Consider the following 18,120-nt stretch of genomic DNA (forward strand, 5'->3'; position numbering starts at 1 on the left):
GCTTGAACCCAAGTTCCTGATCCAGAGAATCCCAGAACCTCCGAGTCGGAGGGACTTTGGAGGCCAGCTAGGTCAACGTCACCTAATAAAGGAATTCCCTTCTCTGACCTCTGTGATGCATGGACATCCAGGCTTCATTTAAATACCACCAGTGAGGGAGAACTCACCACCTCCTTCCAAGGCAGCCCTGGCTACTTGGGGATAATTCCTAGTTAGGAAGCTTTTTCTGACATCAGTTCTAAACCGGCTTCTTCCAAATTTCCACCTAGCCGTTGCTGCTGGTTCTCAAGGGACAAGCCTCAACCATCGTCCATTGGAAGGCCTTTCAAATACTGAGTGATGACATCATCCCACACCTCTCCGCCTCCCTTCTTCTTTTCTCAGCCAACTGTTCCCAGGTCCTTCAACTGCTTCTTCTGTGGCACGATCCTGAGTCCTTTTACCATCCTGCAGATCGTCCTCTGGGTATCCTCCGGAGCAGGCCAATGAGCATTTGTTAAATGCTGGACTCATCATGAGACCGACAGGCGTTTGTTAAACACCTGCTATGTGGGAGGAACAGTGCTGGGCACCGAGGCTACCGGGACAGAGCTGCCTGCAGTATGGGCCCCAGAACTGGACACGATCTTCCAGAGATCTCTGCCCAGAGCAGAGAACCACCTCCTAGCCCTGGACCCTTTGGTCCAGGGAAAGTGCTCCACAGGGTTCATGATCTCCTCCAGAAAACGCCCTCCAACAATGTCCATTGCAGCCTATGCATGCCTGCCCAGCCTGTGCAAGCTTTTCCTCCATGTCCTCCCCTAAATTCACCATGGTGAATGATGAGTCCACCCACCATGCTGGTGGGTCTACCTTACTTTCCCCTGACATCGTAAGGATACCAAAAGAGTACGGTCTGTCCTCAAACTCTAAGTAACCAGCCTATCTTCTGTCTCTGTCTCTGTATCTCTGTCTCTTTCTCTATCTGTCTCTGTTTCTCCATCTCTTTCTCTGTCTCTGTCTCTTTCCCTGTGTCTGTCTCTCTGTTTGTCTCTGTCTTTTTCTCTTTTTTCTTTTTTCTTTTTTTCTGTCTGTCTCTCTCTGTCTCTGTCTCTCTCTCTCTCTCTCTCTCTCTCTCTCTCTCTCTCTCTCTCTCTCTCTCATAAAATCAACAATGCCGTTGTTGGTGCATTGGTGGTATAGTGAGTAGAGTGCTGCGCCTGAAGTCAGGAAGACAAGTTCAAATCCTGACTTAGACACTTAATCCCTATGTGTCACTGGGCAAGTTACTTCACCTCAGAATCCTCATCTGTGAAATGGGGATAATAACAGCACCTACCTCCCAGAGTTATTGTGAGGGACAAATGACCCCATAATCACAAAGTCCTTAGCCCAGTGCCTGGCACATAGGAAGTGCTATGTAAATGTTAGTTGTTGTTTCATTCATTTTTTTCCTCTTCCCATCTGGCAGGAAAAGAGAGTATCAAGAAGCACCCCTCCCCCAGCCTTTTTGGTCAGTGTTCCCAATTCCTTCCCCCTGTTGGTTGGATGCTGACCCTCCCCCCATCTTGCAGAAGGTTACCTACACTCATTGCTACACTCCAAGCCTCAGGCCTCCCATTCCCTCCCTTCTCAAAGGTGGTCATTGAAAGCTGTGGACACTCATACCACTTGGATGATCCGGGAGTCACCAACTACAGTCCTTCCAGGTAGAGGACTACCCAGCATTCCCATCTGACCTTCCCATACACCCTGGGGACCCCTGGGCCTCGTCATCTGCTCCCTGGGCACATCTTCAGGACCACTATCCCCCCTGGTTTGTCACCCTCATCTAGAATGTGAGCTCCTTCAAAAGACGGTCTATCTTGAGTCCACAGCACTTAACACAGTGAGTGCTGAATAAATGCTTTTTCTTTCATTCATTCATTCATTCATTCATATAAGTCCTCAATAACATGTGTAGCTCCTGCAGTTCTTTGGAGTTCCTCATTGGTCAGTTTGAGGTGGTCACCTGTTCACACTTCCCACACCCCTATCACCCCTCAGGGCAATGTTCATCTTTAGTTCTTCAGACATTGGAGAATACAGCGTCTCAATGGCATACAGCCACATTGACAGGGCACAGATGGATACAGTATCCTCTTGTTTCCACTTTCACATTGCCCTGTTGATTCACATCGAGCTCTTGTTTTAAGGCAAAGTCTTCCACCTAGAGTCAGGACTGACCAGCAGCCAGAGGCATGTTTAATAATCAGCTTTCTGGGGTGGGGGAGGTGGAGGAACCTATGCCATATACACTTTTAAGTTTAATCTATGCCATTAACATTTCCTTTATCCTTTTCTTAAGTCTAGACAATCATCAAAACAATAAATCAAACCCTGATTTGTAGTTTGCCAACCTTGGAGGTATAAATGCTGAGCATTTAACAATCAGCTCCAGATGCAGCCTCAGAAGACTGACTAGTTGTGTGACCTTGGGTAAATCACTTTACTTTTTTCTTCCTCAGTTTTCCCATTCAAAAAATGGGGATAATAATAGTACCTACCTCCCAGAGTTGTGAGAATCAAATAAGACATTTGTAAAAGCACTTTGTAAATCTTAAAGAGCTACGTAAATGATAGCTACTGTTATTTTCTCTCCTATTTCATCTTGACAGCATAGTATAACGGATAGCTAGGCTTACAGTCAAAAAGACCTGAACTGAAATCCCACCTCAAACACTTACAAGCTACACGACCCTAGACAAGTCAGTTAATCTCTACGCCCCTCAGTCTCCTCATCTGTAAAATGGGGATGTTGTTAGCAGCTACTTCTCAGGATTGTTGTGAGGATCAAATAAGATATTTGCCACAGTGATTTGAGAACCTTAGCAATTGAGAATGTTAGCAATTATTATTACTGCTTATTGTGTACCAGGCACCATTCTAGGCACAGAGAATACAAACACAAGATAAAATAATGCCTGCCCTCAAGAATCTCCCATTCTACTGAAGGATATAGCCAATATGTGTAAGAGGGAGGATTTGAACCCAAATTTTCTAACTGAGGTCAGCTCTCTAACCATTATACCACATTGTCCTGGGAGTTTGGATATCTGTAAGGGGGGATGGAGGTGAGGGCATGAATCAGGAAAGCCTTCTTGAAGTCTGCTGCCCTTGCCATAGCCTTAACTTTCTGCCAACCTTGGGTGCTCTACTCAACGAAGCATGTCCCCTGGCTCTGAACGGTTCCTTCACTGGTTTGCCTCCAGTTATCCTACCTGCCTTCCATCTCTAGCATTACTCAGCAAGAGTCAGTCATTTATTAAGGACATCCTATGTCTGGGCACCATGCTAAACACCAGAGATACAAAAAAAAAAAAGGTAAAGCGTGGTTCTTGCCCTCAGGGAGTTCACATTCTGACAGAAACCTTGGAGCAGAGAAGGTCAGTATTCACATCTGTGAATGACAGGGCACTTTTGTAGGTTCAGGTGAATTTTAACATACTTTGCTTACTCACTTTTTTGCCCCTCTTTGAGTCACCCGCCAGCTGATAAGCTCCCTGAGCCTTGAGAAGGGCCTCCCTCCATAACTCTGTAGCTTGGAATAGAGCCTAGAGAAGGGCTCATCACCCAGGCTGCCCGAAATGATGGTGACCAAGGCTGAGATGTCTAATGACGACTTGCAGAAAATATGAATCATGGTGGATGAGGAGGAAAGCAGAATTCTACAGGCCCAGCAATAAACTAAGTCACCTGAAAACAAAAAGACAGCTTGTATATTGTCCTAAATAGTCCATAGAAACCCCTTTAGACTCTGAGGGCCTAGGATTCCAGAATTATGACTGCTGCCCCCACCATCCCCAAGAGTGTCCTAAACAGAAGAAAAGGCTGGAGTGTTGGACCTGGGAAGGACAGTAGAATAGACAATGTCAGAGCTGGGAGGGGCCTTAGAACTGGGGATGTCAGAGCCGGGAGGAGTCTTAGAATAAGAAACATCAGAGCCATGAGGCTTTTCTTCCAATACCCTCTCCCTAAGGATGTGACCAGTCACAGGAATTTTGCTTTATTCTCCCTCAAGGGAAATTATGAAAACCAAGGAGATGGACAATGTGATATGCAAGAAGAGCCTCAGGCCTGAGTCAGGACCCGTGAGTCTGTGGCTCTGCCACATTTTCCTGCTCTGTAAAACAGACCTGAATAACAAGAGTCCTGCCTCCTTCCCAGGTCATTCCAAGAATTTAAGACAACGCTGAAAGCTAACATCCTGTGCCAGCCATGATGTGTTTTACCAGAGTGAGGGATGATTATTGAAGGGGTGCAGACAAAATGAAATCCAGGCCAAGCCAACAGCCCTGACCCTGGCCATAGCTATGGTGGGATTTTGGAATCTCTCCCCCATTTCAGAGCACCGAATCTCGGGGTCCAAGCCCTCAAGGACAATGTCTTATTATTCTCCACCAGGGGCCACCTCCCTCCAGGGTCCCCCTTGAGCACCTGCCCTCCCTCTAGCTTCCTGGAGCTGGTGATTAGCAGCCAACCTCTGGAGTCCTTGACAGACTGTTTAGTTACTGGGGGAAAGAGTCAAGCATCTTAGCAACTCATTTGGAGCAGGGATGGCTATATCCTTCCCCCCCACCCACCCAAGCACCGACAAAGAATGCTCCTTCCACCCATCCCCCATCCCAGAGTATGTCACCTAAACTGTGTGGCAGTCAGGGCTCAGAGTCAGACCTGAGTGTCACCTGCCTGGGCCAAGAAAAAGGCCTCCCAGGTTATAATGACTTGTGATGGAACTAAGTGGGAGCCAATCAAAAAGAGAGAGCCCTGGAGACAGGATGGAGCCCCAGGGCTCCGAGGCTTCACAGAGGAGACACTGCCTAATGAGTGAGTACAGGCTGGGGACAGGGGGGAGCGAATGACAGCCCCAGACAGACCTGGAGACACATTAAGGGGCTGCTAAGGAGCTGGTGACCCCTGGGGACAGAGGCAGCCAAGAGAGAAAGCAGGAGAGAGGGGGGGGGAACAGAAAGGGGGGACCAGGGAGGGAGACAGAGAGAGAGAGAGAGAAAGGGGAGAAAGAAGAGAGGGGGAGGAAGGGAGAGAGAGAGAGAAAGAGAGAAGGGGGAGAGAGAGAGAGAGAGAGAGACAGAGACAGACAGAGAGAGAGAGAGAGAGAGAGAGAGAGAGAGAGAGAGAGAGACAGAGAGAGACAGAGAGAGACAGAGACAGAGAGGCTCACACACATAGATACAAGCACAGAGCCGGTGTTTTGCAGAAAGAAAGGCTGGGGGATTCTACACAGCTGAATAGTGACACTCACCCAGGGTCTCCTTGCAGTGAAGGTAAAAAAAAAAACCCTCCGGCTCTCTCAGGGTTGGTGTAGGTGGATTAAGGAGTTCTGGGTTTGAATGCCATGGCCTCACCTCCCTGATGTCATGGTCCTCTTTGAGAATGAAGGAAAAACAACAACCGTCATTCAACCAAAAGTCCAGTTACTTCCCCTCCTCCCTCTGTTGTCACTGGGGCCTCCATCACTTCCACAAATTGTGAAGGTTGTACTAGACCTCTGGGATCCCTTCCTGTTTCATATATAGGTCTATGACCTCAAGACATGCAACTCTCTGTGCCTCAGTTTCCTTCTCTGTAAAATGAGAGGTTAGAATAGATGATCTCCAAAGTTTCTTTCAGTTTTAGAGCAAGGGGCCAATGACCCAGCCAGGCCAGTCCATACTCAAGCACAAAGCCCCTGCAAGTCCTTCCTTCCTTCCAGTCACTGTTTGAAGGCTTCCAGTGAGAGGGCACTCACCAGCTCCTGAGCTGTTCCACTGTGGGACGCCTCTATTTCCTTTCTAGTCATTTTTTTCCCAGACTCCAAGCCTCAACTTGCTTCTTTGTAACCTGTGGCTATGTCTACCAGTTCTCCCCTCCGGGGTCAAGCAGAAAAAAAGGCTAATCCCTCTTTTCCCTGACCGCCCTTTGAATACTCTAAGATTGTTCTCTACCCCCTGAGTCTCTCATTCTCCAGACTAAACAGCCCCAGACTCCTCAACAGACACTCAGAAATGCTGGCTAGCTGGCCAGGATCTGCCCCGATATTTCCAAATCATTCTGCCTGCACTCCAGCTGTCTTCCTCAATTGCCTCCTCATCTCTGTCCCACCAGATTGTGGACTCTGCCTACAGGACCATGGGCTCCAAGAGGTGAGTTATCATCTTGTCTTGTTCAGAACCAGGTCTCCAAAGTCATCTCTAACCATTTTCAAACCATTCACCACCACCTTCATTTCCTGGGACCAGTTCCAACTGACTATCGAGAGCTGATTGTTAAATGATGATGATGATGATGGTGATGATGATGGCAATGATGATGCTGTAGTTCGTGGCACAGTGCATAGAGTGTTGATCCTGGAATCAAGGAGAATTGAGTTCAAATCCAGCCTCAGATACTTACTAGCAATGTGACCCTGCGCTAGTCACCTAACCTCTGCCTGCCTCAGTTTCCTCATCTGTAAAATGGAGATAATAATAGCACCTACTTCCCAGGGTTGTTGTGAGGATCAAATGAGGAAATTGTAAAGCACTTAGCACAGTGCCTGGATGATAGTAAGCACTATATGAATGTGAGTTATTATTATTATTTTCAGCATGAGCATTTATGCCTCAGAAATCAGCAAACAAATCAGCCTTGATTTATCGTTTTGTTGATTTCTGGACTTAAGAAAGTGAAGGAGAAAGTGTCAGAGTAAACTTCAAGTGTGTTGAGTGTACTTCCTTCCCTCTCAAAGCCAGTTGTTAAACATTTCCCAGCATGCCCCTGCTCGTATCACTCCTCCCTTTTATGTGTCCTATTCTCCCATTAGAAAGTAAGCTCCTTGAGGCCAGGAACTGCCTTTCTTTTTTTTTTTTAATTTTTACTCATATCTGTAGCCCCTTCACCCTTAGCACAGTGCCTGGCATACAGTAAGTGCCTAAGCAATGTTTTAATCATTCATTCTTTCATTACTGATTTAAGGCTCTTAACCATCCTAGTCACCGCCTCTGGACACTCACAACTTCATCAATATCCTTCGTCAAACGTGATGCTCAGAGTGACGTGATCTGGCCAGAGCCGAGGGCAGAGAGCCCCTCATTGCCACCACCCCCAGGCCTGGACACTGCCTCTCAAAATGCTACCTGTGATCTCCATTGCTTTTGGGGGTTGTCCTTGTCCATACTGAACTCAGAGTCTACCAAAGAACTCCTATACCACCTCCCTCTTACATCTATGAAGTTCCTTTACCTCTGCTTGCCTCAGTATCCTCAATTGTAAAAGAGGATAATAACAGTACTTGTCTGCCAGGGTTGTTGTAAGGATCAAATGAGACAACATTTGTAAGGGGCTTGGCACAGTGCCTGGCACATTTTTGTTGCTCCATTGCTTCAGTCACATCCAATTACTTGTGACCCCATTCAGGGTTTTCTTGGCAAAGATACTGGAGTGGTTTGCTATTTCCTTCTCCAGCCCATTTTACAGATGAGGAAATGGAGGCAAACATGGTGAAGTGACTTGCCCAGGGTCACCCAGCTAGGAAGTGTCTGAGGCCAGATTTGAACTCAGGAAGATGAGTCTGCCCTCTATTCACTCTATTCCCACTCACTCTATTCACTGCACCATCTAGCTGCCCTGCTTTCCTTCGCACCACCCCCACCCTGCCCCATTCTCCACCCAATGCTTTTGGAAAGTTATTTTGTTTTAGATTTCAGCAAAATGGTAGTCAGTTTTCCTGTGTTTCCTTAAAAAATCAGACCGGTTCTTTCGAAACAACCTTGCCTGTTTGAAAGTTTATATATTGACATCTGCCATGTTACTGTATCCAGTGTGAGGACTGCAGCTAATAGGAAGAGCAGGGATTTTTCCATTCCCCAAATGCTGGCTGGTGTCTGGCTGATAAATGGTCGTGTTTTTGTTGTTGGTGGTGGTGGTCTGGGTTTGGGTTGTTTTGTTTTGTTTTGTTTTCCTTTTGCTTTCAAATAGTCCCAGACTGCTTGTCTCCTGGAGAATTCCTTCTGGACCACAGTTGTACAGGATAAGGTTTGTCTGCTGGCCTAGAAACCCCAGGTAATCAACCCTATGTGTGTAATCCCTTTTCTTGAGAATTGTACGCTTGTTCAGGGCTTAACTGATATGTTCTGGTCTCTAAATGAGCCTATTTGTCCTATGACTGGGTCAGTCTGGAACTGTATTTGGATTGGCTTTGAAGTGATAGAGATCCATTGGGAAATTTTGGGGACCCTTCAGTAGATAGAACCAGAGGAAATTTCCTAGAAACGTTTGGTTTTTTTAAAACAAGTCAATCGGGGTTGTGACTTGCCCAGGGTCACACAGCTAGTAGGTGTCAAGTGTCTGCATTCGGATTTGAACTCAGGTCCTCCTGACTCCAAGGCCAGAGCTCTATCCACTGAGCCACCTAGCTGCCCCTCCTAGAAATGTTAACATGGATGGCAGAGTTAGAGTCCAAAGAAGAAAGCTTGGGCTGACTCCAAAGGAATCATCTCTAGTATGGGGACTCCTGGAGAAATTTTAATGTGCCTGGTATAGAGACACCTTGAGATTTTTGTCCACATCTCCAGCTGAGGAGTTTCAGGAATCCCTGGAGGAAATCTGGGTTGCCCTTGATTATTATTACAGGGACCCCAGAGGAGTTTGACAGCATTAAACTCATTCTGTGAGTGTGGGGCCAGAGCAGGGATTTAGGAGTAGCCCTTATGAAAGGGCAAAATGTTCCCAGTGCCTCCTAGACCAGGGCCAGTTTTAAGAGGTTTGAGGCTCTCCAAGGTTGTGACTTATCCAGGGTCATGAAGCCAGTATCTAAGACTGGATTCGAACTCAGGTTTCATAGTATCTGGCTAATCAAAAAATCCTTTAGCAACTGGGGTAACATGGCACAGGAATCATGTTTGGATTGGCTGAGGAAACCAGGTCATTCTCATGAGGTTGCCTACCAAATAACCAATCCAGTTGGGCTTTCACTGAGTGCAAGGCTAGAAAGAGTATCCCAGTCACGCCAGGAATGGGAACTGCTCAGGGGTGGTTAGAGGGGATGCAGAGAGGACAGCTCTGTGGCTTCGGCCTTGGCCAAGGCCTCCTCAAAGGTAACAGAGGGCAAACTGAGCATTTATGAGTTTCTTAGGGTGTCCCCAAGTTTCCTCAGCCAATTAGAATAGGCTTCCTGTTCAATGTCACTCCCAATGATAAAGGAATTTGACTGATGAAGTTTCACTTTAAATTGAGGGGTGGGGGTGATAGATTTACTCAGTTGAGCCCCATCTTCACATAATAATAATTTCCTATTCATATAGTAACCTGTAAAGTTAGCAAAACACTCAGACCCATAGCCTAATGCTCCAAGAACTGTACGTACTTTACCCATGGTTACTGAGAGGCAGATCGGGCAGCTCCCTGGCGCAGTGGATGGAGCACTGGGCCTGGAGTCAGGAAGACCTGAGTTCAGATTCAGCCTCAGACACTTACCAGCTGGGTGACCTTGGGCAAGTCACTTAACTCTGTTTGTTTTTAGTTTCCTCATCTGTAAAATGGGCTGGAGAAGGAAATAGCAAAAACCACTCCAGGATCCTCACCAAGAAAACCCCAAATAAGGTCAAGGAGAATCAAACATGACTGAACAATACCAGTAAAACTAAAAGGTGGCATTGGCATTCAACTCTAGATTCCTTGACCCCAAATCCAGCACCATTCACATACTGGCTATCTCTCTGATCATCTCCCACTACCTGGGGCTTAAGAGAGGGAGGAAACAAGCATTTATTAAGCACCTACTATGTGCCAGGCACTGTGCTGGGTGCTTTTTGCAAATATTATCTCATTTAATCCTCACAACAACCCTGGGAGGTAGGTGCCATTATCATCCCCATTTTACAGTAAAGGAAACTGAGGCAAACAGGGTGAAGTAATTTGCCTATGGTCACACAGATAATAAGTTTCTGAGGCTAGATTTGAACTCCTGTTTTCCCGATTCCAGGTTCAGTTTAAGCTGGGAAAGTGGCATGCTATAGTAACTGATAATGATAAGGATGATGATGATGATGATGATGACGATAAAATTAATCTATAGAGAACTCTAAGATTTGCAAAGTGCTTTAAATGCATCATCTCAATTGAGCCTCACAACAGGTCTGTGAAGGAGGTGCTGTTATCATCCCCATTCTTCAGATGGAGACATTGAGGCTCTCTAGGTCTGTGATTTATCCAGGTCACAAAGATAGAATCTAAGACAGTATTCAAACTCAAATAGATTTGACTCCAAATCTGTTCAGAAGATTGAGAACTTCTAAAGTGTATGACCCTGGACAAGTGCCTCCATCCTTGAGGAAACCTCAGTTTCCTCAGCTGTAAAATGGACATAGTTAGACTAGACAGTCGCTAAAGTCCTTTCCATCTCTAAAATTCTACAAGCCAAGCTTCTATACCTTTAGTCATCAAAGTATTTTTAAAAATCATTTGTGATGGAATCTTTCTAAATGATATCCCTCTCTTGTCCCACACTGAAGCAATAGGCAAGTGGACAGCACTATGATGTGGTGATGAGGATACTGAATTTGGAGGAAGAGGACCTAGGTTTAAATCCTGGTTCTGGTGCTTACCTGGTTGTATGACCCTGAGCAAGTCTTTTCCACTCATGGGTGTCAGATTCCTCATCTGTGAAATGAGAGTGTTGGACCCTCTGACTACTTATATGCCTTGGTGTCTGTGGGGTGTTCAGGGAGGACCAGCACCTCTGGTGTGAGGGCTGTGGAGCCCCTTTCAGGGCTGCTCGTCCACCTTTGGTGTCCACCTGTCACCTGACTCTCACCTGTGACTCCAAGAAGCTGTAACATGCCCAGCGGCCACACCCCAGTTAACCATTTTGGTTGATGGGTTAAGTCAGGTTGAGGGTAACCATGGGGTCTCAAGCCAATCAGTGAGTTAGGGGGTGTCTACCCAAAGCATATGAAGACTTGCCCTGGCAGAACGAGAACAATTTGTCCCAACGGCCACGAAGGCAGCTGAAGCAGGAGCACTTCCAAGCTTGGTCAGACATTAAAGATGCCAAGTTATCCATCGCCAGTCAGCCTGACTTTTGGATTGACACTGGACTTCCATGACTCAGGAAGAGAGAATGAGGCTGACGACTTCACACAATTCTGCTTCTCTTAAATCCAATTCACTCGTAACTCAAGACATCAGCCATGATGTCACAAGTCCTCTTCGAAAATGAAGGACAAGGAGCAGCTACGTGGTGCAGTGGATAGAGCTCCAGCCTTGGAGTCAGAAGGACCTGAGTTCAAATCCAGCCTCAGACATTTGACACTTACTAGCTGTGTGACCCTGAGCAAGTCACTTAACCCCAATTGCTTCAGAAAAAAAAAAGACAAGCAACAAAATGTATCCTTTCCCTCTCTCAATTTGTGATTTTATGGGCATAAATTCATCTTCTCTCAGTGCCTCAAGTTCGTGGTGAAGACTGACTGTGATACTGGGCTCCATGCATAGGGGCTTCTGAGGGGAGGAGAACCCTCTGCCCCCGAACAGAAAAGAAAATGGCCCCAAGATACTGAGCTGTACAAGCTCCTGCGTCTATTTCCTAGCCCCTCCCTCATCTGTCAGATGTCGATGCCTACCATTATTTCTCAGTCTAGGAGCAGAGGATTTCCAGCTGCAAGGGACCTTAGAGATAATTCTCAAATTTATGGAGGAGAAAAAATGAGGTGTAGCATGGAGAAATTCTTCTCTACTCCCTCTAAATTTGCTGCTTTTAATCTCTGGACATAGCAAAGAAATAATCAAGCTTGTTCGAGCTGTGCAAAACGTATGGGTCAGTAGGACCTAAGAGTAAAGTTGAAAGAATTGGCCCACAGAAGGGAAGACTCAGGAAGGGATGTGATATCTGTCTTTAAATGATTGAAGGGATATCAAGAAATTGTGCTCCCTCTGCAGGAGTCTAGAGAAGGGTTTCTTAAACTTCTTCCACTGGTGACCCCTTTAGCTTCTTCAACTAGGGGTCTCAACCGCATGGTCTAGAGCTGGTCTAGAGCACCAAAGTAGGAGTAGGAGGCTTCAAAGAGACAAAGGAAGCCTCGATGTTTAAAAACAAAACTAAAAAGAACTTCCTCATAATGAGAGCTGTCTAATTCTCATACTAGGCTTACACCTGGAATAACTCAAAGGAAATGGACTCATCTGTACAAAAATATTTACAGCAGTTCTTTTTGTGGTGGCCAAGAACTGGAAACAGGGGGTGTTCCTCCATTGGAGAATGGCTGAACAAATTATGGCCTATGAATCATATATAAATGCGACGAAACACTTTGGTGCTGTAAGAAATGATAGAAGGGATGGTTTCAGGGAAACCTGGGAAGACTGGTGCAACTGATGCAGAGAGAACTGAACAGAACCAGGAAGAAAATTAATATAATTGTGAGGACAAATACATGGTAAACACAAAATCAAGACTTAAGAATTCTGATCAACAAAATGACCAACCCTGATTCCAAAGCACCACTGATTTGATCTGCTACCTGCCTGCTGCCAGAAGTGTTGAACTCAGGGTAAATGAGATACGCATTTTGGAGTCTGGCCAACGTGGGAATCTCTTTAGCTAGATAATTCATTTCTTTTTTTCAAAACAAAAACAAAAAGGGCTTTGCTTTTATTTTTTAATTGATGGGGAGAAGGGAATTGAAGGTGAAAAAGACAGAAAATAGCTTTTTTCATTAAAATGATTTTTTTTAAATGAGAGCTGTCCAAAAGGGGATATTGGGATCCTCGGCACTGGAGGGAACCCAGAGATGGGGATAAGAAGTTCCAGGTGTGGAAACTGAACTTAGCACCTCTGCTTCAAATCCATTGCTCTTTCCATTGTACCCCAATGCCTCTCTGCAACTGAATCAACTGGACATAGACTTACCAATGGATGTGCCTCTAACTGCCAAGTCGGACAGCAGCCAGATTTTAATGGACCAGCCCTCTACACCCAAAGGTGCCAAGGGGGTTTGTCAAAGAAAACACACAAAAAAGCCATCACCGAGATCTACAATCGCCACCATTAACATCATATTTATTGTTATTTTGTTGTTCAGTAAAACATATACAGTTATATACAATATGCATGAATACAGAAGACTGCACTTTACATTTAAAAAAAAAAAGGAAAGAAAAATAACACTCAATTTCATGAGCTCTCGTTACAGTCTTCCAACCAAGCATTTCGGAAATGAATTTAACAAGAGTCAAAAAAAAAAAAGATAGCAGGATTGCCTAACACATATCAGAGTTCTGCTCTTGTATTTTACATGTGCAATAAGATTATCAGAAGAGTTGCTATTCAGTACAGAGTACCAGTGTTTGGGGGCTTCTGTTATGCTTTCCTGTTGATTTTTTTTCTTTTCCCCATTAACCAAATTTAAAGAAATAACACCCTTTCGCTTAAGACTTGTAAAGCTGTCTGATTGGGGGTTGGGGAGGGCAGGATTACCGACAGCAGGAATGCTCAAACCTTGAAACTCCAGAAGCCCAAACACCCAAGAGCTAGGAGGAGGGGGGCTGCTCAAACCAACAACCTCATGGAAAAAGTCTAAGACAGAACCTGGGTGGCTGCCTGCCTGCCTTCCTTCCTTGAGCCATGGAGGAGAAAGGATTCTGGTAGAAAAAGAAGCCAGATCATCACTAGCCACTAGTTCTCCAAATCTCCATTGGGCATTTAAATAAAGGGGAGACTGAGGCATGGAAGGAAAAAAACCAATTCCCATACCTGGAATTGACCAATGGGGATTTTGTTTACCCCTTTCCTTAAATATTGGATGAGAAATAAAGCTGGCATGCCCGGCAGGCCGGTAGTGGGCCACACGCCTTTTCTCAGAGGGGATCCTGAAAACCTAGTCTCTAGGTGAGATTGTCTAGGATCTTGGGCCCCTGGGATGACGAGAATCCTTCCCAAATCAGACAGAAACCAAAAAAGGAGATGAATGGGGGGAGAAAGATGGGGACGAGAGAGAGTGACTCTCCTCCCCCTTTCCATCTGCAAAAGTTCTTTGAAATGAACAATACAGCTGGTATAAATAAGTCCTTCCCCACCCCCTACCAATCCCATCCCTTCCCCCGTGTAAAAAAAAGAAAAAGAAACCAGACTCTAAGAGGGAAGATATTTGTAGTAAACTCTTTAAATCGTGTGACGTAGGCAATGGAGCATTTAACCATTTAGGCTCACTCTAAATCAGGATTGAGGGGGTTTTTTTTGGGGGGGGAGCTCAGGCTGAGAGATGATCTGTCACTTATTTGACCACAGCATGGTATCTGGCACCCCACTAGCCCACCAGTGGCCTAGGGCACCATAAGGCTTCATTATAGGCATCAACGCCTTCTTCCTAACATCTGTTGGGCCCTTGCCTGCCAGCCCCAGGTGACAGAACCCAGCCTGGTCATCGGGACCATTGCCATCCACTAATAAACACTCTGGTAAGAAGCAGAGGAAACCCTGGGCTTGTCCGGGCTACACGGATCAGCTCACTTGTATCAGTCACCCCTAGTGCTGGGCCTCTGCCAAGGGCACTGAGCCATCCCACAACCAAACATTTTCAGAGGGGAGGAGGAGGGGCAAAACACAAAAAAGGAGTAGGGAGGAGTCCCAGGAGTTAAATCAACTTATTCCCTCTCCGCCTCAACTCATGGCTCTCTACATCCCAACCTTGAGGAGGGATCCAAGCTACCTGACCTCTCCCAGCCTCACATTTCTTTAAGACGTTGCAGGTTTTTACAAGATGTGGCTTGGGGTGGGGGGGGGGACAAGTATTCAAAAAACAGTTGTAATCAACACCTGCCCCACTTTACTTCCCCATACTCAATGGGGTGGAAAGTGTTCAGAACTTGATGGTGACAATATTCCTTGTCTGTGGGTTAGTTTCATGATGGAAGCAGAGAGGGCATGACAGTAGGGACCTTCAGGTGGAGGCCATCTGGGGAAGTCCAGCCAAGCCATTCCTCCTCTCCGGGCCTCAAATGAGGAAGATTGGACTAGATCAAAGGGTTCTTAAACCACGAAAGATTTCAGGGGGTCAGTAAACTTGGATGGGAAAAAATTACATCTTTATCTCAATATAGTAGATGTCCTTTGTAATCCCATGTATTTCATTTTATGCATTTCAAAACATGATTCTGAGAAGGGGTCCCTTTCACCAGACTGTTGCCCAAGGGGTCCTGGTCTAGATTAACCTTCTAGGCTTCCTCCCACTTCAAAATCCCGTGAAGCCTTTACAAGAAGCCTTCCCCACCCATTCAACACCCCTTTGGCAGTAAAAACTGGGATGGTGCCCAGGGGGTCCAGGACTGTCAGTCACAAAAATTCAATTAACAACGATTTTTGAGGACAGGGGGCCAAAGCCCCACTGCCCGGTGCCTGAAATGCTCCTTTGACCCAGAACTGAAGGATGTGGCAGAGGGGAGGGAAGAGAATTAGGATTTCGTTGTGTTTTGAGATTCCCCACAGATTCCCCACCCTTGATGACTGCAAGAGAAAACATCATTCAGGAATTAAAATACTAAGGGTTTGTAGTGAAGTCCTGGTGAAAGCAGGGAAATGCGCTGAGTTTCCAAACCATTTGTGTTGGGAATCGGGGATCTTGTATGTCACTTGTCTCCATTCCTCAGGGACCTGACCCAGGCCCTAAGTTGGGGAGGGACAGTGTCTGCACACCCAGACCCATTACACACCTCTGTTCTCCTCTCTTCTGCCTACATTGTGGGGAGCCGCCGTGTCGTGGCCTCCCCGGATAGAATCTGGACCTCCACAGATGGCGAGAAACCAGAGGAGCTCCCCAGCTCTATCTGTGCCTGGGCACACTATGGCTGTGGACAGGGTGGAAGCCAGGAAGCCTGACTTCCCTTGTACTGCTCTCTCCCATAATTCCACTTGCTGTCCCTACCCACGGCCTAGAGAGAACTGGGGAAGCCCCAGTGCTCTAAGTTAGCCCTCCCCTCTCTGGGCTGCCTGCTGCCCCTGAGCTGTGACTGAAGACTGCAGGGACAGGAGAATGGTGGAAGCTGAAGTAGGACTCCTCTATCCTCCCCCTTCCTTGTCTTGGGGTACTAGGGCTCCCTCAGAAGGCCCTGATTCAAGCAACCAACAGCCTGTGAACCAGAGCAGGGCAAGATGGACCAGCCGTAGTGGAATGGTACTGCAAACCCGTTTCCAAGGAGAAGAAATAGCAAACAAGGCCCTTTTCCCCATTGTCCCCAAAGAAGCAAAAGTCTCCTCCCCTCAGACCAAGCAATCCTTCCCATCTAAAGAACAGGAAAAGGGAAAGGAACAGAGACTGGCCAAGAGTGGTTCCTGGGTGAAGGGTAACCCATGATCCCACCTCCTCCAGCTCTGGTCTATGGAAGAGGAGGAAGAGGAAGAGGAAGATGGTTCATCAGCTCCTTATGACATGGGGAGATTTGTCTTTTCCCCCAAAGCACGGTCAAAGAGCAGGGCTCACCTGCGAGCTTGGCTTCCTAAGAATATGGTTTATTAAAGAAAGACCACAAGGGAAAGGAAAGGAGAGGAGGGGAGAGGAGGACTGGAGGGGAGAGAAGAGGAGGGGAGAGGAAGGGAGGAGAGGGAAGAGAAGAGGAGGGGAGAGCAAGGGAGGGGAGGAAACAGCCCCCAAAGGCAGCATTCATGAAGGCTGTGCTCTTCCCAAAGGTAGTGGATAGGTGAGGTGAGCCAATAAAGAGGACTGGCCAGCTCTACCATGAGAGGAGGAGAGCTAAGGACCAAGTGTATTCTCATTAACAAAAATATCTATGTTTTCTTAGGAAATGGACAAAAAGAAAAAAAAACCATCATAGGCTAGAGCATTAACTGTTTGGTTTCTGTCTGATGGAGGGCAGCAGACGACAGTCCAGTGTTGGTAAGGAATATGGTGATAATTGTTTCCACCGACATCATTCCGGTACCACTGTACTCCAGGATTTCCATTTTAATAAGCACTGAACAAAGCGAAAGGAAACAAAAATGAGAGAGAGAGAGAGAGAGAGAGAGAGAGAGAGAGAGAGAGAGAGAGAGAGAGAGAGAGAGAGAGAGAGATGGGGGAAGGGAGAGGAGAAACAGAGGTAGGAAGGGATACAAGAAGGGAGGAAGGAGAGAGAGAAAGAGAGAGAGAGAACAAAGTCTTTTTTTTTCTTATTATGACATACACCACTCAGACACATAGAAAGATGAAATGGGGGAGCCTTCATCTAAAGGTGTATGCCAAGATTACAGAATAATGGGAAAGAAATCTCTAGCAGGAAAAAAAAAAATTAAGCCAAAGTGTGCTAACTGCAGAAGGGTTAACACTGGTAACATACTGTGGCGGACGATTAAAAAAGAAATCTGAGGTTTACTTTAAATTAACCCTTTCCAGTCCATATGCCACTAAGCAGGTACCCACCAGAAAAAAAAAATAGTTCACCCAGCAGGAGCGGCCCTTTCAAATTAAAAAGTGGAGTAGGGGGCGGGAGTAAAGGGGTTGGGGGCCGGGGAGGGCAAGGAGGAGATGGGAGGTGACCAGAAGGGACAAATCTTTCTTTTGCGTTTCAAGTGAGGGCAGCCACGAAAGTCCCGAATCTGTTGGAGATGTCCGAGTGCAGGGATCTCCACGTGGGCACCGAGGTCCTGCCCTTCGCCTCACCCACGTCATCCGTGCAGTGGACCGAGAGGCACTGCAGATGGCTGCCGGTCTGCGCCGCCGCCGAGGTCTTGTTCTGGGGGAGGTCGTGGCCTGGAAAGGGTTAACAAGAAAAGTTACCCCGAAATTCAGCTCAGGAAAACCAAGACCAGGTGCATTTGAGGGGCTGGCTTGGGGTTAGGGGAGCGGTCAGAGACTGTTGGGGATGTGGAGAGACCAGCATCGTTCTGGGTTTCTTTTTGAGCCCACCTTCTCAACGAGAACCAAGTCTCTCTCTCTCTGTCTCTCTCTCTCTTTCTCTGTCTCTGTCTCTCTCTCTCTCTCTCCCTCCCTCCCCACATGGTATACCTATTATACATACATATGCATATTATGCATATACATATAGGCACACATGTATATGCGTATGTGTGTAAAGAGAGGTATATAGTTATATATATAGTTTTACATATACACATATGTATTTACATGTTTACAA

General features: G+C 46.4%; 1 protein-coding gene across 1 annotated transcript in view; it reads right to left on the reverse strand.

The window, feature by feature from the left end:
• Positions 1-13,028: 13,028 nt before the first annotated feature.
• MN1 (MN1 proto-oncogene, transcriptional regulator) overlaps positions 13,029-18,120 on the reverse strand; it is a 71,129-nt gene continuing 66,037 nt past the window's right edge. Inside the window, 1 exon segment of the mRNA XM_020996659.2 lies at positions 13,029-17,735. Within this exon segment, the coding sequence (XP_020852318.1) occupies positions 17,551-17,735 (185 nt within the window). The 3' untranslated portion in view covers positions 13,029-17,550.

This window comes from Phascolarctos cinereus, unplaced genomic scaffold, assembly GCF_003287225.1.
Source record: "Phascolarctos cinereus isolate Bilbo 61053 unplaced genomic scaffold, phaCin_HiC Scaffold_4;HRSCAF=312, whole genome shotgun sequence".
NCBI classification, from domain to species: Eukaryota; Metazoa; Chordata; class Mammalia; order Diprotodontia; family Phascolarctidae; genus Phascolarctos; species Phascolarctos cinereus.